Source organism: Triturus cristatus, chromosome 11, assembly GCF_964204655.1.
Source record: "Triturus cristatus chromosome 11, aTriCri1.1, whole genome shotgun sequence".
NCBI classification, from domain to species: Eukaryota; Metazoa; Chordata; class Amphibia; order Caudata; family Salamandridae; genus Triturus; species Triturus cristatus.
Window position 1 is genome coordinate 277304174 of NC_140594.1, and position 23698 is coordinate 277327871.

General features: G+C 48.3%; 1 protein-coding gene across 1 annotated transcript in view; it reads left to right on the forward strand.

Moving 5' to 3' along the window:
• The window catches only part of LOC146784021 (zona pellucida sperm-binding protein 3-like), a 55754-nt gene that overhangs the window by 4003 nt on the left and 28053 nt on the right, over positions 1–23698 (forward strand). Inside the window, exon 3 of the mRNA XM_085636413.1 lies at positions 258–373. Coding sequence (XP_085492539.1) covers positions 258–373 — 116 coding nt within the window. The remainder of the gene's footprint in view (positions 1–257; positions 374–23698) is intronic.

Below are 23698 nucleotides of genomic sequence, written 5' to 3' on the forward strand. Positions count from 1 at the left end.
TATGAATTGTGATCCATAGGTAGATCACAAGAAGGGATCAACAACTCCTTTTTGGGGTGAGGGTGCTCATTGGTGCTGCTTTTGTAGTGGTGTGCAGAGTGAAAGGATTTATGTTCATGGAGATGGATGGAGTAGAATGTGTTTTCATAGAGGGTTATTTGATAATTTCGCACTGGTTTCTAACTTTGTCATACGCTGGTGAAAACGTTTGCACTGGGAAATGTATTTACGAGACACCTCTGGCCTCTCGTTTGCAGACCTCTGGCATGACAGTGGAATATTCAGCTGATCTAATCTACAGCCCGCCAGCTGGCACCAGCAACCAGCGGTACTCCACTCCCTTCGCAGAGAGAATTAATTGCACCTTGTTCAAGTAAGTTTCACCCTCAACATCCTTACCCCATCCTGAACCCATAATTCCAAACCATCCTGGTTCCTTGGGAGTGGTCCAGCTGGAGAGCAGGAACTTTAGTCCAAGCAGCACCAACTGGGTGCTATGGAGGGATAATTGCCTTTGTAAATCCCTTACGCAAGATGGCTTACTCAACTGATCTGAATGAGTCTTGAGGTGTTGTGTAGCTATGAACAACTATTCCCTTATTTGTAGGGTTGTAGTGCTCAGCCAGTGTGAACATTTTAACACGCCCCGTTTTGACATGAACACTCTTGTCACAGTGGATGTTCACCAAAGATTAGAAATACATGGGGCCACAGTGACGGCAATGATATGTAGCATGTGTGGTGCACCGCTCTCAAAGCTGTTGGTGAAATACTGTAGATGGGTTTGAGATGAGCAGCAGTGTTACCTTAGGATTAAATTCTGTTTATGGTAATGTGCCTCCTGAATATTGAAACCTCAACATCAATGGGACACCATACCGAGGACAGGATATCGAAAGTAAGATCTCGACAGATAAATCAGTCTAGATTTCCTATACTTATCTCCACATACATGTACAAATGCCTTCACATGCATGTTCCGCATTTGTACATGTATCTTCAAGGTACGCAGGTGTAGTGGTTAGTATTACATTTACTTCCCTATATGCGCTTACCTTTCAATATTTTGTCCCTCTATATTCATGTACGACCAGGTTGTACCAACATTTTGTTTGTGTTGATGTTCAGTAGTACTGATCTTTAGGGCAAATGTGTAATAATGCAGCATCTTTGGCAGGTTGCCATTTTTCATTGTGGAGGCATAGTCTGTTAAAATGTTGCAGAAGGGAGTTCCTCGTAGCCCATACTGGGTTAAATTAGTCCCCCAGGAATTGGGCATAAATCTCAGTGCTGAGAGCCTTGATGATGATGCACAGTGGAATTACATGGAGTATCCCAAACCTGTGTGAAGTACAAGGGGGTGCTGGATGAATGCTGATGAACCAGAGTGCCGAGAACCGGTGGTGGCTCCTCCATGGGGGTGTGGGGGCGTCGCACCACTGCTTTCTCGCAGTGCTTGAAGGCAGAAACATAAAATGGTAAAACTACCATTTTATGTTACTACTTCTCGCACTGCGAGAAAGCAGAAGTGCCTGGTTTGTGGAGGGCGGGTGGGCGGTCCTGCTCGGGGGTGGGGGTAGTGGCTTTGCCCACTGTTGTGGGTACTGATGGTTTGTTCGGCGCCAGGGCTGACTAACCCAGTCATGCGCACTCTCCCTTTTTAGGTCTCGCCTGACCCAGCGCATGCACTCGTCTGGCGAGACTTTTTGTGAGGGCTCAAAAAAATGCTACCATGGCCAGCCTAGAACTACAGTGCATGTGTGCGGGCGCGCTTTGGAGCAGAGGCTGGCAAACCTGGTCATGCTCATTAAGCGCCCGCGATCACTTTCACAGCGCCCCTTTGATGTTCTCGTTCAATGAACATGTTGTGTTAATGTCTGTCCGTTTAACTTACAATGTGCTTTCTCTTTCCACAAACTGTTCCTTTATTTTGAGATGCTTTCAGTATTACTGTTTTGTGACTTAAAGAACATTAAGGAAATGTTACTGTGAAACTGGACAATGTTCAGTGTTTATTTCTGATCGCAGCGGCCTTCATGTCCGTTGCACCATTCAGGGAGTCCTTTCGTTGGCGCTTTCATGAGGACATGATGAGGAAGCTGGAAACTTTTGGCACATTCTCTTTCACAGCACAGCATGTTGGCGACTGGTTAATGGATTTCACCTATGTAGCGCTTTAGATCTCGAAGCGCTATGGTGGGTGCAGCAGTTACAACTCATGAAATATGGGGTGCAACTCACAAGGAGGGGGCAGGTTTGAGTGCACATTGGCTGCAATCGAACTCTTAAGATGATTGGCTGTGTATTCATTATCCGCATTGTCTCCCCGAAGTGATCTTGTTTGTTTTGTTGTTGTGTTAATGCTTTAAACACCCACCACATTGGCATAGCCAATAGGTCTCGCCTTTGGGACCTTATAAGTGTTTAGCCACGCAACAGTTGATGTGGTTGCACCAAGGATATTGTGCCGCATAACTAAATACTTAGAAGGTCCCAAAAGCGAGACCTATTGGCTATGCCAATGCTTGTTCTCTATGTAGGCTGCATGCAGCAGCCTACATAGAGAAAATGGCCCGGCTGGGACGCTCTCCGCTGCACCTCACCAATCACAACGCTGCCATTGCCGCATTGTGATTGGCTTTGGGGAGCAGGAGGAGGGAGGCTGCCTAAAACGCGCCAGGAGCTAAGGCGGCGGTGCGGGATGCAGTTGCGTAGGAAGGTAAAGTTTTTATTTTATAGATTTTTCCACTACCCCAACCCCCACCCGTCTGTTTGCCAGCCGCGACTGAAACCATGTGTATAGGCAGTCACGTATATGGTCCTGATGAGTTTAGTTATAATTGTAATTTAATTCCTTCCATTTTCAAAATGTCCATCTTTCTGCGCATGAAAATGAACAGACTTTCCTCGGAAAGATCACCCTTGAACCGACTGTTGAAGTACTTTCGTTGCATCTACTACACTGGGTAGGTTTAAGTTCGGCTATTTTATTATATAAAAAATATCAACTCCGTGTTTAAATCACCAGTGATGTGATTATACCATTATCACCGGTTTTATTTTTAAATGTCTATAAAACAGGTAGAGTGGAAGCGCTCCTCTTGCGCTTTACATTCAGCTGTATTTCGAGAAGTACCGGAAAGCCAAGAAATGTATACGAGTACCTCATATATGATGAGGACAATCAGCCATTCGTGTTAGTTTTCGTGCCACTTTTGATGTATTTGCAAGACCGAGAGCCGTTTGGAGTAGCCCGGGCTCCAGTATATTCTCAGAATGCCATTCCACGGCTGAGTTACGAGAGGGAGAGAGTGTGAAATGCTATATATATCCCTCGATGCAGCCGCTCCTTTCCAGTGCTTGGTTTATGACTCCTGTCAGACGGAGAAAGAATCCTGGCCGCCTCTCCTTTGATCTGGTGTAGTGTAACCTGAATTCCATTAGGGGAGGTATTTAGGGGTATATTATCAAGCACGGCGTTAAAATTATCGCCGCTTTAGCAGCAGAAAACTGCAGCTAATTCGGCGATAATGGGCTTGATAATATGGCGCAGAGAATTCGAATAGAAGCCCATGTTGACACAGAACATGGGCTTCTATGGGAATTATCAAGGGCATATTATCAATCCCATTATCGCTGCTTTGCTGTCACGTATATGGCCCTGATGAGTTTCATTGTAATTGCGTTTATGGTGGAAACGGAAGTTGGCTGAAAACTTCAGAGTTTATTTCTGTACACCGATTTTGCCAATAAACGTGGTGAAATGATGGGAAATGTGGAGATCGACTCTCAAACGCTGATTTCAGTGGGAATTCCTCAATCTAAATACAGAATTCTACGCACATTCCAGCACAAGGCCAAGCCTATCCCTGAGGACATGCACAGCAGGTTTTGAGGGCAATCTCGTAATAATGCAAAAAACAAAGGAAACAGCAAAACCTTGCAAACACCAAAGAGTGTATGTGACGCACCTACCTCGATTTAGAGGATAGGAGTCTCTATTTTCATACCCTCACAACGTTAAACAGATTTGAGCACTATGCTCCCACGGTGTGCAGCACCACTACGCCTGCCGTTTCCAAGGAGCAGTCCGAATGACCAACATACTTTTTACAACTTTGGGCTGCACCACAAATATCCAAAACAATTATTAAATGTCCATCCAATGTTGAATTTTTGAGATTTCTTTATTCCTTTTTTTTTTTAATTCGAAATAAAGCACCAAGCAGCCAACGCGTTTCGTTCTCTTAGGCAAGAACTTCGTCAGGGCTGTAAAAATATTAAAAATATGTATTATACAATCTAGTGCGTATAAAAACATACAAATAATCCGAACACATTTGATACAATACCCTAAGATTTTTTTTTTATATACAAGTGCAGAGACACAACTACATTAAGACACAGCATAATATTACACAAGAATATATAATCTACCCACATGGAGACAAATATTTTAAATTCTTTGAGCGCATCAGTTACAGCAAAACTTGTATATCTTTTATATTCTTCATGTTTCCAATGCTAAATTGCTTTTATAATATAAATTCTAAATAGACTATATTATCTTCCCAAGTAGGTGATTGAGGCAGTATAGAAGCTGGGCAATCCTCAGTCATTAGTTTATCAGAAATCACTTGATAGTAAGCTACTATGATCTGACATTTTTTCACATACATCATTGATAGGCTGTCCGGATTTCGGTTTAAACCGAATCTGACTGACACTACACTACCGGATGAAAATCAGCTGACCCGGTTTAAACCGAGTGTCACTGATTTTCATAGTTGACGGGGGAGAGCAGCTGTTGTGGTCTGCCGTCTGTCTGACTGCGGCCGCACCCGAGTACTTCACAGGTCTTTAAAAAGACCATTTACATAACGAGGCTTTGTTCTTCTTTCGCCCCCTTCTCAGAGCCCCTGGGGGCGGGGCTGAGCGCAGAAACAGTGTTCGTTGCTTGCAGTTTTGGCCTGTTTCAAGTATACTGCTGTAGCCTGCCAGCCTCGAGCGGAACAGGACACTTCCTTGTTCAATACTGAACAGAACTAGTTGCTGCTGGATGGAGCGTCTGGAAGTGAACCCTTCAAGAAGGGGCCAGTCTAGTAAATTAAGCTTGTGGCTGAGGTTTTACAAGTAGCAGCAGATTTAAATGCATGTTTCTGACAGTGGAGTAAAGGACTGAAAGAAATTTAAAATATCCCACTTTCTGATTCAGTAGCTACATTGACAGCAAGTGCACATAATAAGCAGGGGCGTGGCGATCACTAATGCAGCAGGAGCAGTGGCACCGAGGCCTCGATGGTTCCTGCCTTTCTCTGTCCGAACGGCAGTCAGGGATCGGGGGTTCCCTTGCCGGAACTACGGCGCGTGAGTCGTGACGTGGGCCTTTATGCCACTGGTAACAAATGCGTGTCTGCTTGTAGCACACTCACAACGAGAGCTCGGGGCGCACTGCTCGTAGCCACGCAGTTCCGTGAAAGGGGAGGGCCCTGGCCTTTGTTTGCTAACACACTGGGGAAGTGTAGGGGGATGGGGAATGATAATGGGGGCATGCCACCAACAGCCGCGAGGTGTTCGGAATGCACGCTTGAAAGGGATTAGCAATGGATGCCCCTGGAGGAATGCGTGGCATCGGGCAGTGTATACGTAGCAGCAGGGCGCAGACTAACCTATTCACAGCTTTTCCTCAAGTGCTCAAGTTCAAACGGCCGACCTTGTTCCTTAGGATAATGAATATCACAACAAGTGCAGATTGCAGCCACATGAAAGTGTGACAGTGTGTTCATTGTTTAAATAAAATTAGCGCCTGAATTCCTAACGCCCATCTTTGCATCTCTAATGAGATGCAAAGTGGGCGTTCCTCCCCAGGATAACGGGAGAAATGTCACTAAGGACATTTCTCCCATTATCAAGCCTCACGCAAAGCAGCATGGCGACAAGATATGTAGCGATAACCTCTGTTATCGCTAATTTCCTTACGCCTGCTTTGAAACTGACTTAGCCATGATATCCTATGTAAGGTGGATATCATGGCTAAGTATGTGAGGCCCTATCAGCAAGCTATCGCCAAACTTCGTGGGATTATCGCTGGGTTTCCAGCGATAATCTCACGTTTGACAATTAGCGCTAGGATTTTTTATTGCTTTTGAGATAAGCGTTGCTAATAGCACGCTATCTCAGCGATAAAAATCCACGCTAGCCGGCGATAATTATCGTAGCGCTTCCATAAACCTTGAACATAACAGCAGGAGAGGATGTAGTCTAATGATTAGGGCGGTGGACCTCAAATCTGGCGAACGGTGGTCAGAGTCTCGGCAATGACGCTCAACATCCTGTGATTCTGGGCAAATCATGTAATCTACCCGTCCCTAACAAAAATGAATGTGCCCTTGTATAACGCAACAGGTGCTCATGTGAAGCGCTTCAATACCTTCAGGTCAAGTTAGCACTATATAAATCTCAGAGTGGAAAAAAAACAGCAGTGAAAACCAGCCTAGCTTTAATCAGAGCCGTGCCATCATGCTACATGATTTGTGAGGAGTGCCCAAAACCATGAACATTTCACCAAGCTCTCACTTTCTTCAAATGACAACACATTGATTCTAAATGAACTATGAGAACTGCCTGCCTTGCCTACAACGCCCAACACCCCCAGAAATCTCTCATTTCCAAAACGTTCTCTCTGTACCCCGCAGTTCAAGAGGTGCGCCTTGCACAGAGCCACCCTTTTCAGGCAAATTTCAGAAAGTGCTGACTTAACCTTCGAGTTGCAAAAATGTATTTGGACCTCATCTACACTGTACGTACACTGTCTATATACCATGCATCAATGAAGAAAGCAAGCAATAATAAACGCAAAGCGTTCCATAATCACCGGTAAAACACCGTTTCAGTTGTTTTTTATGGCGCGAAAATGAGTAACCACTGAAAAGCACAGTTTTTTTGAGGTTTTGAAATCACTGGAAAACACTGAAAAAACACCACCAGAATTCACCAAAAATAGAAACTGAAAACAGCTCAATGATGGATAGACTACAGTAATAACCCATTTGGAAAAGAAGGGACAGAGGAAAATTAAATAGTAGTGGAAGACAAAGGACTGAATAATAAAAAAGGAAAAGTATAAAGACAAAGTGGGCAAAAACTAAACTTGCATAGCAATGCCTATTATTAATCTGACTGTAAATAAATGTATATATATATATATAACCATACCCATTGTGGTCACTCATTTTTATTAGCTACAGGTGACCATTTTAAGACCACACCAAGCAGAAAATCCAAATCACATACCGATCAGACTGTTACTGGTTGTATTCAAAAAGAGGCAGGAATGTCAGGCTGGCTCAAATAAGAACTCCGAACCGGAAGTCACCTTCCTTTTCCAAGGACCAAAAGAAATTAAATGGCTGTTGTGCCTAGAAAGAATTATATTTGTTTATTTAGCCCCACGTTTAAGTCATGCATGCAACTATGCACTTTCAAAGAGTAACTCCTTACATGGTTGATTGGCCTTGTTACAAATGTAACCTCAAATTGGAGTCGCCTTGTCAAATATTGAAATCCAATTTTGCTATAAAGTGGCCAAAGGCAAAAGCTTGTTTCACCCTGGCAAGTGTTAAGTATCGCCATAATATCGGAGAACCCAACATGTCTCCTAATTCGAACTCCAGTTTTTGCCCACTTTACTGTCTTTATACTTTTCCTTTTGGTATTATTCTGTCCTTTGTCTTGCACTATTTAGTTTTCCTCCGTTCCTTTTCCAAATGGGTTATTACTGTAGTCTATCATCAATGATGTATGTGAAAAAATGTATGATCACTGTAGCTTACTATCAAGCGATTTCTGAAACTAATGACTGAGGATTGCCCTGCTTCTATACTGCCTCAATCACCTACTTGGGAAGATCATATAGTTTATTTAGAATTTACCTTATGAAAGAAATTTAGCATTGGAAACATGGAGGATATAAAATATAAGTTTTGCTGTAACTGATGCGCTCGAAGAATTTAAAATACTTTTCTCTGTGGCTTGATTATATATTCTTGTGTGTAATATGTTGTCTTAATGTAGTTGTCTCTGCACTTATCTATAAAAAAGTTTTTCTTCTCTTGGGGTATTGTATCAAATCTGTTGGGATTATTTGTATATTTTTATACACACTAGATTGCATTATACACGTTTTTAATATTCTTGCAATCTCATAAGTACATAAAGGGTTCTTCAAATGCACAGTATATGCGATGCTTAAGTACATTTTACACGCGCACACTTCCTGCATGTAAAAGTGCAAATGTAGGGGTAAAAACAGAGGATGGCAAGGGCTGGCGTACACCACAATGGGGGTAGTGTAATGTGTGCTCTAAGTCAGTGGCGTAAGCATTGCTTTAAATGGGCCGGTACTCACAGGTACTGAGTACCGGCACTTCTATTTTTTATCAATCTGAGTACCGGCACTTCTCTACTGCCATGGAGAGTACCGGTACTCATGAAGGGTAGGCGCATTGGCCGCTAGTGGTGGTTGCCTGTCTCTTTGACAGCCAATGCACTTGTATAGCCCTGAGCTGAGCCCCCGCTGAACTACTCAGCGTGGGCTCATTTGCATGAAATCCGGGTGTTCGCCGTCATGCTGTGTAAGGAATCGAGGCAGCCCAGTGATAACACAATGAGGAAATCCATTAGGGGGTAAGGAGGTTAAAGGGGCTTTAATCCCACCTGATAGTTTTGTGTGCGAGCCTGCCTATGTTTGTCTGTTTGCCTGCTTGTGTGTGCGTGTCTTTGTGTGAGAGAAAAATATTACTACACAAGGAAATGTTAAATTATCACTGTTTAACTTTCGTTTTGTATAACGAATCCACCTGTTTTGTTTATAGAAACACATTTCTCGTGTTGTGGTATGTGCTGCAACTAGTATATGTCAGTAAGCTTCCCATGTCTTGCCTTTAGCCCCGCCCCTAGGCCCGCCCACTCGCCACATTTAAATGAGTACCTGCACTATTTTATTCCCATTTAAAGCACTGGGCGTAAGAAGGGGGGTGCGGTGGGTGCGGGCCGCCCCGGGTGTCATCACTGAGAGGGGTGACGAAATGGCAAAAATGTTTTAAACACGTTTGCCATTTTGTTAAGCCGAGGGTACCACCTGACCTTGCTACGCCACTGCCCAAAGTGCCGTAAAAAGCATTAATCCTTGTTGTTGTTCAAAATGCTTGTCCGAATCCACAGCCTGGATGTAAAATCTTTACACACGTGACCTAATCACAAGCATGCCAATCAGCATTGTTGCAACACACAAACGCAACACCTGAGCCCACACTTAGTACGTCAGGGCGAAAATCAAAATGACTGCATTTGCATCAAAACACCTGTCAGTAAGGACCCAGGCCGGGGAAGGCAAAGCCGGACCCAATAGAGGCCTGGGATAGAACGCCGGCCGGCGCCGGGACCCCTCCACGCCACACCCCCGCAATTAGGAAACCCGGCTAGGCCGGGGAGGGCACGGATAGGCCCACAAATAAAGGAAGCTCCCCCCCCCCCCCCCCCCCAATCAGGGGGCGAGAAAGGTAGACAAGGGGGAGGCTAAAAGGGGCCAACAGGCCCAGGAAATCCAATTTCAAGTCTCCCCCTCGCGTAAGAAGAGAAGAGAGGCCCCCATGGCCTCTGGTTGTTCTCCTCGAAGCCGCCGTGTTTGGAGCTGAGCTGCAGGAAGAATGAAAGGAATGAAGACGTGGGCAGACCTGGAGGCGACCATCGCATCCCCCTTTTTGGCGCCAAGAAACCAGCGCTTCAAAGACTCGGAGGGCTTCAGCGACGTCCCATCCCACGCTTCAAGAGCGACGGGGGAGATCGTGAGCGGCGGAAGACCGGGGGAGCGTGCGCAAACGTGGTGGCCTACAAGTGGCGACGGGCGCTGCCTGCTTTCAGAGAAGTACCCGGTTACCCGCACACCCCTAAGGCAGGAAGTACGAAGGGAACAACGGCAGCGGGGGGTTTTCGCGCCTTAACAGAGAAGACGGGAAGGAAGGCCACGCCATCGCACAGAGGGCAGAGAAAGAAAGGATTGTGGGGAAGCTGACCGGAGAAGAGGACGACGCAAGGACGCTATGGGGCATTTCGCGCCTTTGGGCGGACGACAAAATGCGGCTTTCACCCCCGCCTCATCTGTTGTCGAGGATACAGGCAGGGTCCACCACAGATTCAGGACTCGCGGGCACCTGGAGCCAACACTGCGGTGCCCGGATCACCAGCCGGTGGTTTGCGAAGAACGGACCCAGGGGCGGTTTGCAGACTTTAGACAAGCCGATGGTGTAAAATCACGGCCGTAAACGAACCACGCGGGGGTCGGTGTGGGCGGCGGTGCCCCCGAACGGAGGAAGACTGGTGCGGGCGGCAGTGCCCCCATAGCGAGCCCAGAAGCTAAAATTAAAAGAATAAAAGGTAAGGAGCGGGGCTGAGCGAAGCAGGGGGACGACCGGCTCAATTTGGGAAGAAAGGGTGAACAGTACAGAGCCTTCCCGGCTTGGGTCCAATCTCGGAACTGCTCTGGGAAGTAGACGGGGCCGGTTTTGGGGCCGGATTCTCTCACTGGACCCGGAAACAATAGGTGTGTACATCCGTATATAGGAAATGAGCCAGGAGCCAAAGGTCTGAGAGCGTAGGAGTCACATGTCACCCATACGGGTAGGCAGTATAATTTAAGAGTGATTGGCGTGGAGAAGCACGAACGCAGAGTCGGTGAAGAAACAGCATAGTTGGGAGTTTTCCTTTAACAATGGGGATCGATTCATAGCTCAAGTAACCCTCGTTTGCGACATTAGTGAATGTCCTAATGTATATCTTGCGTGTATATGCAGTTCTGGGATGAAAGTCGATAGCCCACTATTCAATACTGGAACTTTAAGTTATAAATCGCAAGTAACAGAAAGATGTCTCTTTGGAAGCAGTAAATCCGCTGAGCTGGTTACATCATATGCAGTTGGTACTAAGGCAAAAACCCCAACCTTACAAGACTCCAGAGGGGCAACTAGAGCCAAATTTCGGGGGGGCTAAGAAACATTTTTTGGGGGGGGGGGGGGCTGAATAGCTTAAGCCATAGTCCGAGTGGAGCTGCAGGGGCTCTTAAAAGGGGTGAAACAGCGGGGCCTCAGCATGCAAATGGTCTTCTAGAAGACCTGTGAAGCGCTCGGGTGCGGCTGTGGGCGCACCGGGAAGCTGTCTCATCCCGGGCGGCCACACAGGATGGGGAGGGGGCTGGAGCCCTGTGAGTCCAATGGGTATTGCGCGCCTGCAAGACACCCACCGATCCCTCTCCGGGAAGATAATTACTCTCACGGGTTTCTCATATTTTGTAAATGTTTTGGAAACATCTGCCTGATCCATTTTTTTTAAAAAAGGCGGGGTAGCAAGACGAGAGAAAAGATGCTTTGTTTCCTCACTGGGCCGTGTTTTCCCCCTTTATTTTGCTAATCAGACACACTTTGGGAGATGATAGTGTTGTTTCTTTATTAAATATAACACACACACACGGCTATTTGACAAGTATATCCGTTTTTTGTGTAAAAAAAGTTTGTATTCCATGCCCAATGTTCAGGTTATTTTTTGAACTGGTTTGTAGGAGGAGGGAAAGCAGGTGTAGCTGTGCCAACAGTCTCACCCATTTCTACGAGGGTCACAGAGAACATGTCCAACGTGATGTGTTAGCAGGAAGTAACCACGACTACCAGAATGCAGAGTAAAACTTCAATTGGGTGAATTTCTAACACATGAAATTGGGAAGCCTGAGATTGTGGGTGTGACATTTTGTTAGGTTAAAATCAAACCTCGAGATATCGCTTAAAAGAGCGCAGTGAGAACTTCGATTGCAATAAGGTGCCCGGCGTGGACAAACAACGCACGATACTGTGCACGTTACATATTTTCTTTCCACATTAATCACAGGCGATATCATTTATATGTATGGAAAACTGTGCATTTAGGTTTTGTATACCTCGCCTGTTTTTTTACGTTCTGTTCAGCCAGGATAGCACTTCTGTAACCAGAAATAATGAAAAGGATGCCCAAACACTGCCAATAGAAGCTGGCGGCTATTTCTGGACCATGCAGCTCTCACATATCCATTTACAAGGGGCAGGCTCCCGAAGCAACACAAAGAGCATACGCATAGCAATAGAGCCCAATACCAGCACCTACCCTGCACACATTCATGCGAGGCCGGGTGAATGGGAACGGGACTCGTATATTTTGCGGCGTATATGCAGTCTGGGAGGAAAGTTAATAGCTCACTATTCTATAATAGGACTTAAGTTATAAATCGCAAGTAGCAAAAGATGTCTCTTTTGGATGCAGTAATCCGCTGATCTGTCTTCATCAATTGAAGCGGTGCGATGACAAGGATTTATTCGTCGGTTGGGAGCGGTATTGTGGTAGATTGGCAAACATGCACTAGCAGAGGCGAGCCTAGAGGCACCAGGAATGCGATCGTAAACTAAAACTGGGTCTCGCTTGCGACATGCTGGCTCCCGGAATCAAGAGTCTTTATGTCGGCATTATGCCGCAGGGTGCCCACTCTGCTGTGCCCCACCAGAGGGCAAGGCCAAACCACCCCATCCACCTCCAGTAGATAAATAGCAGGGTTCAAAAGGTGGCCCGCTTATCATGGTCAGCCTCAAGCACCTGCGATGGGAAGTTTGACAACAAATCCCATGCTGGTTTTTGCACAGCCATGACAAATGTCCCAAATACCCCACAAGTCCCAGTACCTTACAAAATACCGTTCAGAAAAGAATCAACCCGTACCGCCATATCAGGTTGCCAAACTAGCAGCGTTAAACGCAATTACATGGAGTACACAGGGAGATTTGGCTCTTGAGAGACCTTCCTTAGCTGGAACAAACAAGAGGTATAGTGTCCAGCGGTTGTGCAACTAGCCGATCGTTGCCAGAATATCATCGCACATAAATTTGGTGTGCGAAATATTGTTAATAAATATATATGGCCCTATTGGAGTTAATGGAAATTCTACACCTAATGAGACGATATGGCAGGTAGCAATATTTGAAAGATGTTTTCCCAGACGTTGTTTCGGGGCTATGGTATTCTGTTATACAAGCTAAGACATTTTGAGTTTTCTTTCTTTATTAAACAAAGATCTGTGAGTTGCAGGTCACTGCAGTTAAAAGACAAGTTGATGAGAAAAAACAAAAAAGAGAAAAAAAAAAATATATATATATATATATATATATATATATATTGGGGGTAACATTAATAGTGGGGCATACATGAAATATGCGGGCGATGTGTCCCTGAGGTGTATAGGACAACCCAATTCTTGTTGTCATACTAAATAGGATAATTTTCGAAAAGAGCAAAACCCGGACAGGGCAGTGAAAAAGCTACCCATGGTCAGGGCAATGGTCAAGTCAAGACCCTGGGGAATCCGCGTTTCGGCTAGGGGAGGGCCCCCGTAAGAAAAAATACAACAACCTGGTCAAAAGGGCTAACAAACAGCAGAAAGGGACCAAGACCGCCTGGCGCTATAACAATCCAAACTGCGGTGGGAACAGATACACAGCTGAGGCCAGCAAACAGGCCTGGCGATGGGAGGGCAGCATCCTGCATGGCCTCGCAGGGGCATCGCACCGCTCGCGGCACCCAGAAGCATATTGGCCAACCTCAGGACCGCCCAACTGAAATAGGGAGAAAAGCGGGGCGGAGGTAGTAAAGGGAGCAAATGTTGACCATACAGCTTCAAGTACAGAGTAAACGAACGCCAAGGGGGGGCCACGTCCTGCCTAGCAGCTGAAGGGTAGTAAAGACGTGCTGAGACAGATACAAGGCATCTCCATCAAAACAAAAAAAAAAAACATTTTTTTTTTTCTTTTCCGGCAGAGCGAGGGATTTCTGCAAATTGAGGCGGGGGATATCTGCCCGTGAGAGGCATGACTACCCGCTTACAGTTAAGGTCGGGACGACATATTCCTACGATCCGCGCTGAGGCATACGCCACCAAGCAACCAGCCTGGCTGCAAAAATGGTCGAAACACTGTCCCCAATGTCAATTACGAAAAGCTAGTCCAGTATACCGGCGCCACGCAGCAAGCATAGTTAGAGAGAAATCCTGAAGAGAGCTGAACACCACCAGGGACAAAGCTTACAGTGCCCAGGGGTGGATGTCAAGCAGCACGGGTTCATAAACTGGTAGTAGTCGGGGTAACACCTTGAGGAGGGGGGTATACCAAACGGGGATAGGAATAGACAAGTTCACGTGGTACATCGTGGGCATATTCGAGCTAGGAGGTGGCGAGTAGGTAGCGAGGTCAGGCCGAGCTAAGGGGGGAGCTCCCTCCGATCGAAAAACCGTAGGGAGCGTGGCGGAGCTGACACGAGGAACCTAGTAGAGAACGAAATTACTAGGAGATAGATGAAAGGCTCACACAGTGTCCTTGGATGCCTCACGCCAGGGGCACCGGGGGAGCCATTGGGCGGCGTGCCGCCAGAGAAAGAACAGAGGTGACACTCCCGCAGGACCCCGGGGATGCCTTACGGCAGGGGTACAGACTGAGAAGATGACAAGGACCCAGTCGCAAGAAAATAGAGTAGATGCTCAAGTAAGGTCCTTGGGATGCCAAACGGCAGAGACCCCTGGGAGAAGGGAGGGCCCCGAAAGGATATAGGACGAGCGGGACGGCACTTGCAGCCCGGGCATGCCCAGAAAGGGACACCCTCCAAATCGGTAGCAAGTTGAAGCCTAGACCCGTGAATCGAAACACAGGGATTGGGGCCCCTCCATCCTCTCCCAGGCAGATGAGGCGGCTGGGTCCAGAATGCGAATAGAGGAAATAATGAACAATAGATAAAAGTGAAACATGGTCATTGAAGGACTATAGTAAGACCATGAATGTTTGAAATTAAAATATGAAGATTTCATGTTACCAAATGTTTGTTGTGAAAATAAACAACTGCGACCTTTTCAGGCACCAAGAAGTGGTCAAGTGCTAATTAAGGGAAAAGCGCGCAGCGATGGCAACAACCATGGGGGAGCGGGGAGGGAGTACTCGCCGCCTGGACGGGGTTTAATGCAGTGTCCGGGCCAACAGCGCTGCGTTCTCCGCGTGACATTGAGTGTTGAACCTAGGCGGCGTATGGTCAACTGTTCTGGATCTGCTTCACTGCACCCTCCGCAATTACAAAAAAGCCAGACCAGCTTCATGTATATGTTAGTACTTACTCTTAAATTTCATTCTGCTCAGTGAAAGGGTCTTACTTTCATATTTATAGTATGTCGTTATGGTCACTAAAACGGTTACTTTTGATAAAGCGCCAAGTCATGCTATTGATCTGCTTAACGTGTGGCCTTTCTGCCTGGCACTGGTCACACGGGCAGAGTTTAAAGCAGTTTGTATGTGGTGTGTGTGCGTGTGAGTGTGGAGAGAATTTTTTTCTTTTTAGTGATGTATGCTCCATCACGGTAGGGGTTCTGGTGACAAAGTACACAAAGACATCTTTTTGTATTTGTTATACTGCACGTTTATTTCGGGTGCTATTAGCTTTAATAACGTACGTATCTTCCGCAGAATGTTTATTGAAAACCGTATGTGAAACACTGGACAGTGTGGTTCGGTTGCAATTATTAACCATACCAACATGTTCAGCTATGTTAGTCACAAGGTGCAGTTTTTCTGATCACTTTGGGACACCCAACTGTAGAAGATGGAGCATTTCTGGCAGGCCTTTGTCACTGAGCAATCGAAATGTTGTTCTTATGGGGGCAGTAAAAGCACGGAAGACGGGATGCTTGGTCTGATGGTGTTGTGCAAGTCAGGCGCATCGGTATTCACATTGGCGAGGTGAAAGTGGACGTTTGCAAATTAGTCGGGGGGGGGGGGGTTCTGTGACCTCCAAATTTGCTTGAAAATGTACCATTTGTCCACTCTTATTTATTTTTTTTCAAAATGTTCTCGCCACAGTGCAGTACGACGATTATTTTACGCCTCACCACTTTCAAATGTCACCAGTCGCCACTGTCCAAAACTGCCTCATAATTTAGCTATGTCCCCTAAAATAAAGCCCCACAGAAGGAAGAACATCTTGGGGCAACATTTGTCGTCTCTGGATCGGAGTAGTATATGGGAGCGGGCTCTCCTGAGACACAGTATGTCTGCGTGGGGTGGAGCCCCAGCTCTACCAGCATAGGATCTAGGTCTTGAAGATTCATCTGTCAAGGCTTCCCGGGGGGCCACGCAGTGGCCCCTCATTCGGGCGGCTGCCTTAGTGCCACAGGAAGGCACTGGAGTCGGCCTCCTAGTCTCCCTGGGCTGGGACCAGGGGGACTGCCGGCCACTTCCGGTAGCGGGAGGGGGGAAAGGGGTACACATACTGTCCCCCGCCCACTGAGCAGCCTCTTGTCCGCTGCCCGTCTCGCCTTTCGTTCGCACGGTGCCTCGCTGCATCTTCGCCTCACGACGCCTCGCTTCATCTTCGCCTCGTGTTGTCTAGCGTTCGGGTGAGTTGTCACAGGCCCCCCCCCACCCCCCCCCTGCCTATGCACTCTGATGGTGCAGCATGGCTGGGCGGCCCAGCTTCGGCTGGTTTGGCTGCCAGGGGTGGCGGGCCGCTGTCATGGAGATGAAGCGGGGGTTATGGGGGTGACGCTGTGCGTGCGAGCGGACTCTCCCCAGCGTCCTCTGCCGGGCAGCGGTGGGGGCCTCGTGCGCCTGTCGACTCCTCCGAAGGCAAGAGGCGGCTCATCGCACCTTTCGTGGGACTGGGCTGGTCAATCATCCTTGCCGGGCCGGATAGCCCAGGGTGCCCCTGGCGCGCGCTCCGCTTGCAGTGGGCGCCGGGCACACTCGGTGGCGCTCCGGGCTGGGCACGCCTGGGGTGGGCGCCGCCGGACATGCTGCCACCCGGGAACCATATCTTGCACGGCGCTCCCTCCCCCGGGTGGAGTTTGCGCTTCCGGTGAGCCTTTGGCAAGTCGCCTAGATCTCCGTGACTGAACTTTATGTGGATGCGGGCTCACGTACAGCGTAAAAAGCTATATAAATTTAGCAACAAAGAAGTTTGTCACTGAAGAAAATACCGGCCATTTAATTTGTTTTAAAATTCTGTAAAATTTCGGGACGTGATATTACATAAAATGTTAAACAAAACCTCATGTATTCATTGGTAACATTACTTGTGTCGCGGTTTCAAGTACGTAGATAAGGACTACACTGGTATTGTGACTTTGCTTATTTTGTGCCGGTTGGGTTATTAAATTACTGGTGATGTCGGTGGAAACCCTAACTAGAGGGCTTGCAAAGTGGGCAACTGTCGATACATTGAAGTGGAATGCACAATTGCTTGGAAATTATTAAAACCGATAATAATTCGGATATCGACCCAGTGCATGTGTAAAGACCCAGAAAGCTAAACGCATTTCTATACCACAAAACAATTAGTGCAATTTGTTCCGTAAGGTTAAGATTACCGGTTACGGACCTGTCACGTGGTCTTAACCCCTTCCCCGCTCATGACGGAACCACTCCGTCATGAGCCACGGGTGCGCTGTGCTCATTACGGAGTGATTCCGTCATTCGGCCGCCGTTGGCCGCTCCGCCCACGCGGCGCTAATTCCCCGCCTGTGCGGGCGAATAGCACAGTGGGCGGAGACGTGACGGAACCACTCCGTCATGAGCACAGCTCACCCGTGACTCGTGATGGGAGTGGTTCCGTCACGAGCACAGCGCCACCGCAACTGCCCCCAAACCCCCCCCAGCGCCGCGGCGGAATTCCTGCCGCGGCGAAGGGGTTAAATATAAAACGGAAAAACTAAGATGTGTGCATAGCAATCGGTTGACAGATTAAAGGGTCGACTACAGTCCCCCACAATGCTTTGCGTGCATTCGCTCTTCCTGTTTACGCCATGACTCCCGGAGTGGCTGGGCATTGCACGGCAGTTGAGGGGGTGGAGCGTCTGGCTTGCGCGTGGCAATTCACCAATATCACCATGACAATGTTATGTAAATCCGGTGTTCATGGGCAGCGCCCCTATCCTTCGGTCAAATTTCGCGCATATTGAGCCTTGTTTCCGCCTCCCCTGTTCGACTGTGGAATTTTTTCAAATTTAATCTTCCAGTAAGGTTGCAAAGCGCCGAGCGGTCCGCGTTGCTGTGGACTGCGGGGCGGCACTTCCCTCGGCTTCATGGTTGCCATGCCTCCCAGGGTGGGCACTGGGCACTAAACGGCAGTCGAGGGGGTGGAGCGCCTGGCTTGCGCGTGCCCCCAGGTCAGGGTGCGGAATTTTGGTACAGGAAACCAGGGATCGAGCCTCGGTCGCGTTTTAATCACGCATGTCTTATGCATTTCACTTTTATTGGCATGTCCGATTATGTATTGTATATACTGTCTCATGCACAGCGCTCGTATACTCCGGGTTCGAGTCGTGCTTTATACGCCACGTGGCCCGCTCCCTGCTCGGTTGAGTGATCTCACGCTACTTCTACAGTAAGCATGCCGGGCGCCGTGCGCCCCGCATTGTTGTGGACTGTGGGGCGGCACCCACCGCGGCTCCTCATGGTCGCCAGGCCTCCCGGGGTGGAGGTGCAATGCTCGGCTGTGGGGGGGTGTGAAGCGCCGGGTCCGCGCAGTGCGCCGAGGCTCAGGCCGCTGACTCGGGTGCAGGAACCAGGCATCGAACGTCGGTCGTGTTCACATCCGTGATTCTGGGAAAATCACTTAATCCCCTGTGTCTGAATATGTATGTTAGTACGGTTCTCATGTACAGCGCTCCCATCCTTGGGTCGATTTCGCACCATGTATCCGAGGTAGGATGGTACTAATTATTGTGCAGTGCGCAGGCAACAGGCCTACCCATTCGGGCCATGGCGTGACTAGCAGTGGGGACAGCGCCGCGGCATTGTGGGGCCTAGCCAGTTTTCCCCTCTTGTGTGTGGTGATGGGGAAGAGGGGCGCAACTGCCAGTTACAATGATACCAAGGGAGTTAATGAGTACATATCAGTCACCACGAGCCTGCTGGCTAGTGGCTATGATTGGACATTTGCATCTGCTGCTTAACACTTGGTGGTTCTACAGGAACTGGAGCAGGCAACAGAGAACATCAAGGGGGTCGCAGCTGAGGGACGGTGGGGCCAAGATGTCCTAACGCGTACCAGTGTATGGGCGGGTGCCTCCTGGAAGGTGACACTTGGATGCATCCTTTGTTTCCTATTGTTTCTGGCTCTCCAGCAGGTCACGATCGTAGGTTGACTTGGACCTCCGTTGAGCAGACTGTCCCTCCTGAACACTGGTACTCTCCCGCGTCCTGTCCAAGTACGTAGATATAGATCTCTCCTATGACCCAGTGAGCGCCGGCGACCTAGCCTTCTAGTGACATAGGAGTGCAAGTAAGTTTCTGAGTTGGCAGGAACGGAAGGGACAACAAGAGTACTTGTACCTGGCATAGGGCACAGACTAAGTATACAGTGTGGGGGGGCGTTGCATTTTAATATTTGCTTAATTTCAGCATTGCAGCTTACAATGTAAAAGGGTTAAAAAAAAAAGAAAAAAAAGAAAAAAAAAAAACAGTTAATGTTCATGACAGGGATGATGTACTTGCTGCATCATAAGCAATATTGCCGGTCAGCGCGCTCAAGTGAACATTTACAATATTATTCACAAGCTCAGTTGCTGCTTATTTCATCTTGCGCAACTACCAACCATTGACTATGCCAACAACCCTGACGTGTCTGGTATGTTCTTGCTGGATCATATATCCGCATGCAATGACAAACGGCAAATTACCAGACTGGAGGCACATCACCTAGGCACAGACTAGCTCCCTCAAGCACAGGGGGACCCGGGTGCAGGTACTCGGGGGTGTCACCAGGGGCAGGTTTACATGAGGTTTCATGGTTGCAGTGACACAAGAGGGGACACCGGGTGCATCACTCATGTGTGGTCACTGTGTGCAAGCATGCACGAGGTGCCTCGGCCTGCAAAGCAAGGCACGTTTCTTGGTAAGAGGACCAGCTTTGCCCTGGGGGAGGCCTTGGGTGCTTCCGGCACAGTTACCCACTCGGTTTGCAACACTGGTCATTCATTTTGTGTTCCTGATTCCCCAAACAATGAGCATGGGCAGCGGGTGCAATATGCTCCTGCCCTGCACCCCGGTCATGTTTCGCGGCTTTGGAATGATTTGAGGTGTGCTGTGTCCCGTGGGAGGCCGCATGCGTTTCTCTTCAGTCGGCGGTTAACTCGACTAAAATATAGGGTGTTGATGTAATGTCTGTCATCTTGCTGCCATTCCCAGAGTAATGTGATGGGGTGTGCATTTCATAAATGTGCAGGGTGCCATTGCAGAGATTGTCAATCGTGTCCTCCGGGCAGCACAGCGAGATTAGTTTGGCTGTGCAGTCCTCGCAGGTGAGGCGAGAGGTGTAATTTGCTTGGGTCAGCACCCCTCTTGGGGGAATTTTGACATAGTTCAGTGCCAGCAAAGATGTGGGCTCATCGTCAAAATGGTTTACCTTTCGTAATGAGCTTGGTGATTGGGATGACATCAAGAAAGGTTAGGGAAGGGAAGCTTGGCAAATATATAATTATAAGAAGTATGTGGTATTCACGAACAGTACTATGCCTCTCACGGGACAGATATGTGTCAAGCTCTTTACCCAGCCTTTGGTTCTTTAAGCAATTATATCCGCCGCCCGGATCTACATGCTCTTCTAGTGGTCATGCATTGTGTATGTCTTAGCATGCGATGAACCACAGCAAATGTAAATATACTTGGGGAAGCATAGGACTGCCAGAGTTGCCCAGGCTTACCAGTGTTGAATATGGCTGCCCGCTGTGGATATTGCAGTGGTGTAAGGGAGGTCTAGGTTTCAGGGGCTCCAAGCCAACTGGGGGGGGGTCTCCTAGCGGGAGCTGGCTAGTGTGGCGGCCAGCTTGGCCTTAATTTGGGGCTGGAGCAGGTATTTGCATGCACTAAGTACTGAGATGCTAGTGGTCTGCCCTCAGGGGAGGGTTCCCACAGTACACCCGTGCCTTAGCATCTGAATGGGTCAACCTGCGACACACCTGGCGATCATGTGCAACGCGCTATACCTGGGCGGCATGTGCGCATGAGAGTAACTCCGCATAAGGGTAGTCTCAGGTATTTACAAGACAGTGAAGCGTGCAGTATGTCTATCTGTTTGAAACACAGCGTGCAACCCCAGGAGCACCGGGTTCTAGGTCCGCCCCAAGACTCCATTAGTAAACGGCAGGACAGCCATTTGTTTGACCCAAAATGACTAACTGATTGTGGGCATGTTGCCCAGTGCCAACCTAGAGGCTTTGCAGGAGTATTCACGAGGGGGGCTTTACTTTGAGTGCCCGGTATTTTGTGAGTGAGGCAGTTGAACTGTTAACACTAGGGCTATCATGACGGTCTTTTGTTGGCTCCTGAAGGTAAGGGTACACATTCTCGCAGTAACTGTGCTTTCCTGTGGAGGATTTGGTTTGTCGGTTACAGTCAGCTTTCCTCCTGCCCAAGCCATCCTTCTAGCCTTGGATGGGGGGGGGGGGGAGGGGGGGGGGACTGGATTGCCTCATTTGTCATACTTGGAGTTCAAGGGAAATAGAGGCGTGTCAGCTCTCTAAGTTCGTTTGCCAAGCTTGCTGAGCTTCAATGACCGATGTTGAAGGTCTCCTGACAAGTGCTTGCAATTTTAGTTTACATTGGGTTGGTGAATACATTATCCTTTCGCTTGCGCTCAGAGAAAGTAGATAATGGGGTGGGATATAGGATTGCATGACCTGGGACACTTGGCGGTAAAGCCGGCTAGCATTAAGCACATATATTGTTCGGAAGGGGGATGCAGATGTCAGTCTGTGTGGACAAATGCTCCGTTACAAAGGTAACTCCCTGGGTTAAGGCGTGCACGGCTAGGATCTGAGGGCAACCAGCATAGGCTTGCTTCCAGGGTTTGTAACGTTGAACAGATGGGCCAAGCTGTGCTGCAAAGTACCATGCATAATCTATAGGTCACAGTTTTGAATACTGTGTCCATGCACGGTTACTATTAGGTTCTGATTCCTGTACGCTGGCACACCATCACGTATATTGTACATTCGGGACACATGTTATATGTTCCACCGACCCCCGATGAGAGGTGACCACACATTTTCAGCGATTTAATTTTCTAAGGGGCGAGTTGTGGTGGCAACAAGACACCGGCAGCAGGGAGTGCCATCAGGCGGCAAGGAGTTGGAGAGTAAATGGGATTTGAAGGTCCTGCTGGATGCTGGCCACTGCAGGTTGTTGATGGTGATCTCTAAGGGCTTAGTAGGGGTTGTGGCAAAATACACCGGGGCTGATTCACAGGCGGGTGTGGTGGTCCCTACCTCATTTCACATGATTCTCCCTGTCTGGTCTGTCTAACGTTCATCTAAAAGGGCTGTTAATTATCAGCCTCTCGTCTCTTGTCTTGTGAGCAGTATGCAAGCGGTCTGGGCATCAGTAGGTTGGGGTGAAGGCGTCCGCTCCCGGCGTTGTGGCTGTGATTCCTGATTTGACTCTTGGAGTCCTAGTCCTGCTTGCTGTAGGTGGCTGATAAGTGTTGATTTCATAACCCCCCCCCCCCCCCCCCCCCGGCTAAGTTGGCAAGCAGGGGTCACACGGGGGACGGAGCTATCGACTGCCAAGCTGTTGAGCATATTACCAGCATGAAAGTCGGAGGGAGGCTGCTGAGTTGTCCTAGCATTGTTTGTCTCGCTTCAAGGCAAGTTGGGGTTACGTTCATGGTACGGTTAGACTTTTTGGTGGCGTTTGGATACTTTGATAGGTTGCCCTTGCTCATGTGACACGGCCATAAGTGGTTCAGTTGCTTCAGTTATGCGCATTTTCCTTGGCAGTTGACAGCGAACATTCAGAATGCAATGTTGGTGGTTAGCCTGTTGTCCTGCCTTTCAGAAGTATTTAGCTCAGGCATGGCCAAGCATGGGTTAGAAACCTGAGGTCTGCCCTGGGATTCATGTTCACAGGCAGGTGGAGCGGCAGAACTTGGAGGGGCTTGGGTCCGTCCTCTGGTTACAGGTGCAGATCCTGGTAGGTTCACTTAGTATCCCGTCCTTGAGTTTGATGAAACGGGTACCATTGATTTGAGTAACGATAACGTGTAATTTCTCCCGCCCTTCAGCTATGCAGGTTGCGGAAGTTGCCTTCCAACTAGGGCGATATGGTCCATATGTCTGGGGGAAACGCCTGGGTTAAACTCTATTGGGCTACAAAGTATTAGAACACTGGCATTCCCAGTATTAAAAAAAGAGGTATTTATACATTAATTTCCCTTCACTCTGTCCTGTCTGCTCACTGGTAAACTAGCAGAAGTTTGGGGAGGGCAAGGCTTCACACAGGGAGGTGACTGACTGAATACGATGGACATACTCCAACTAGTTCTAGACTCAGATAACTGAGTGAAAGAGGAAGCAAGGCAGGCTTGTCAGCTCTTACCTCCACCCGCACTGGCATTTCCTGGCAGGAGTGGCTTGTCAAAAGTATTGCTCTTCAGCCAGGCAATGTCAACACTGAACCAACACCTAATTATTGGTTTCAGGTCAGATCGGTCAAAAATCCACGGGGAGTTTAGAAAGGACGGGGGCACCTGTCCAGAAGGGGCATGCTGGCCTCCGGTCCTGTATGGGTTAAGACTTGTTTTGGCTGGACCTTGGAGAGGC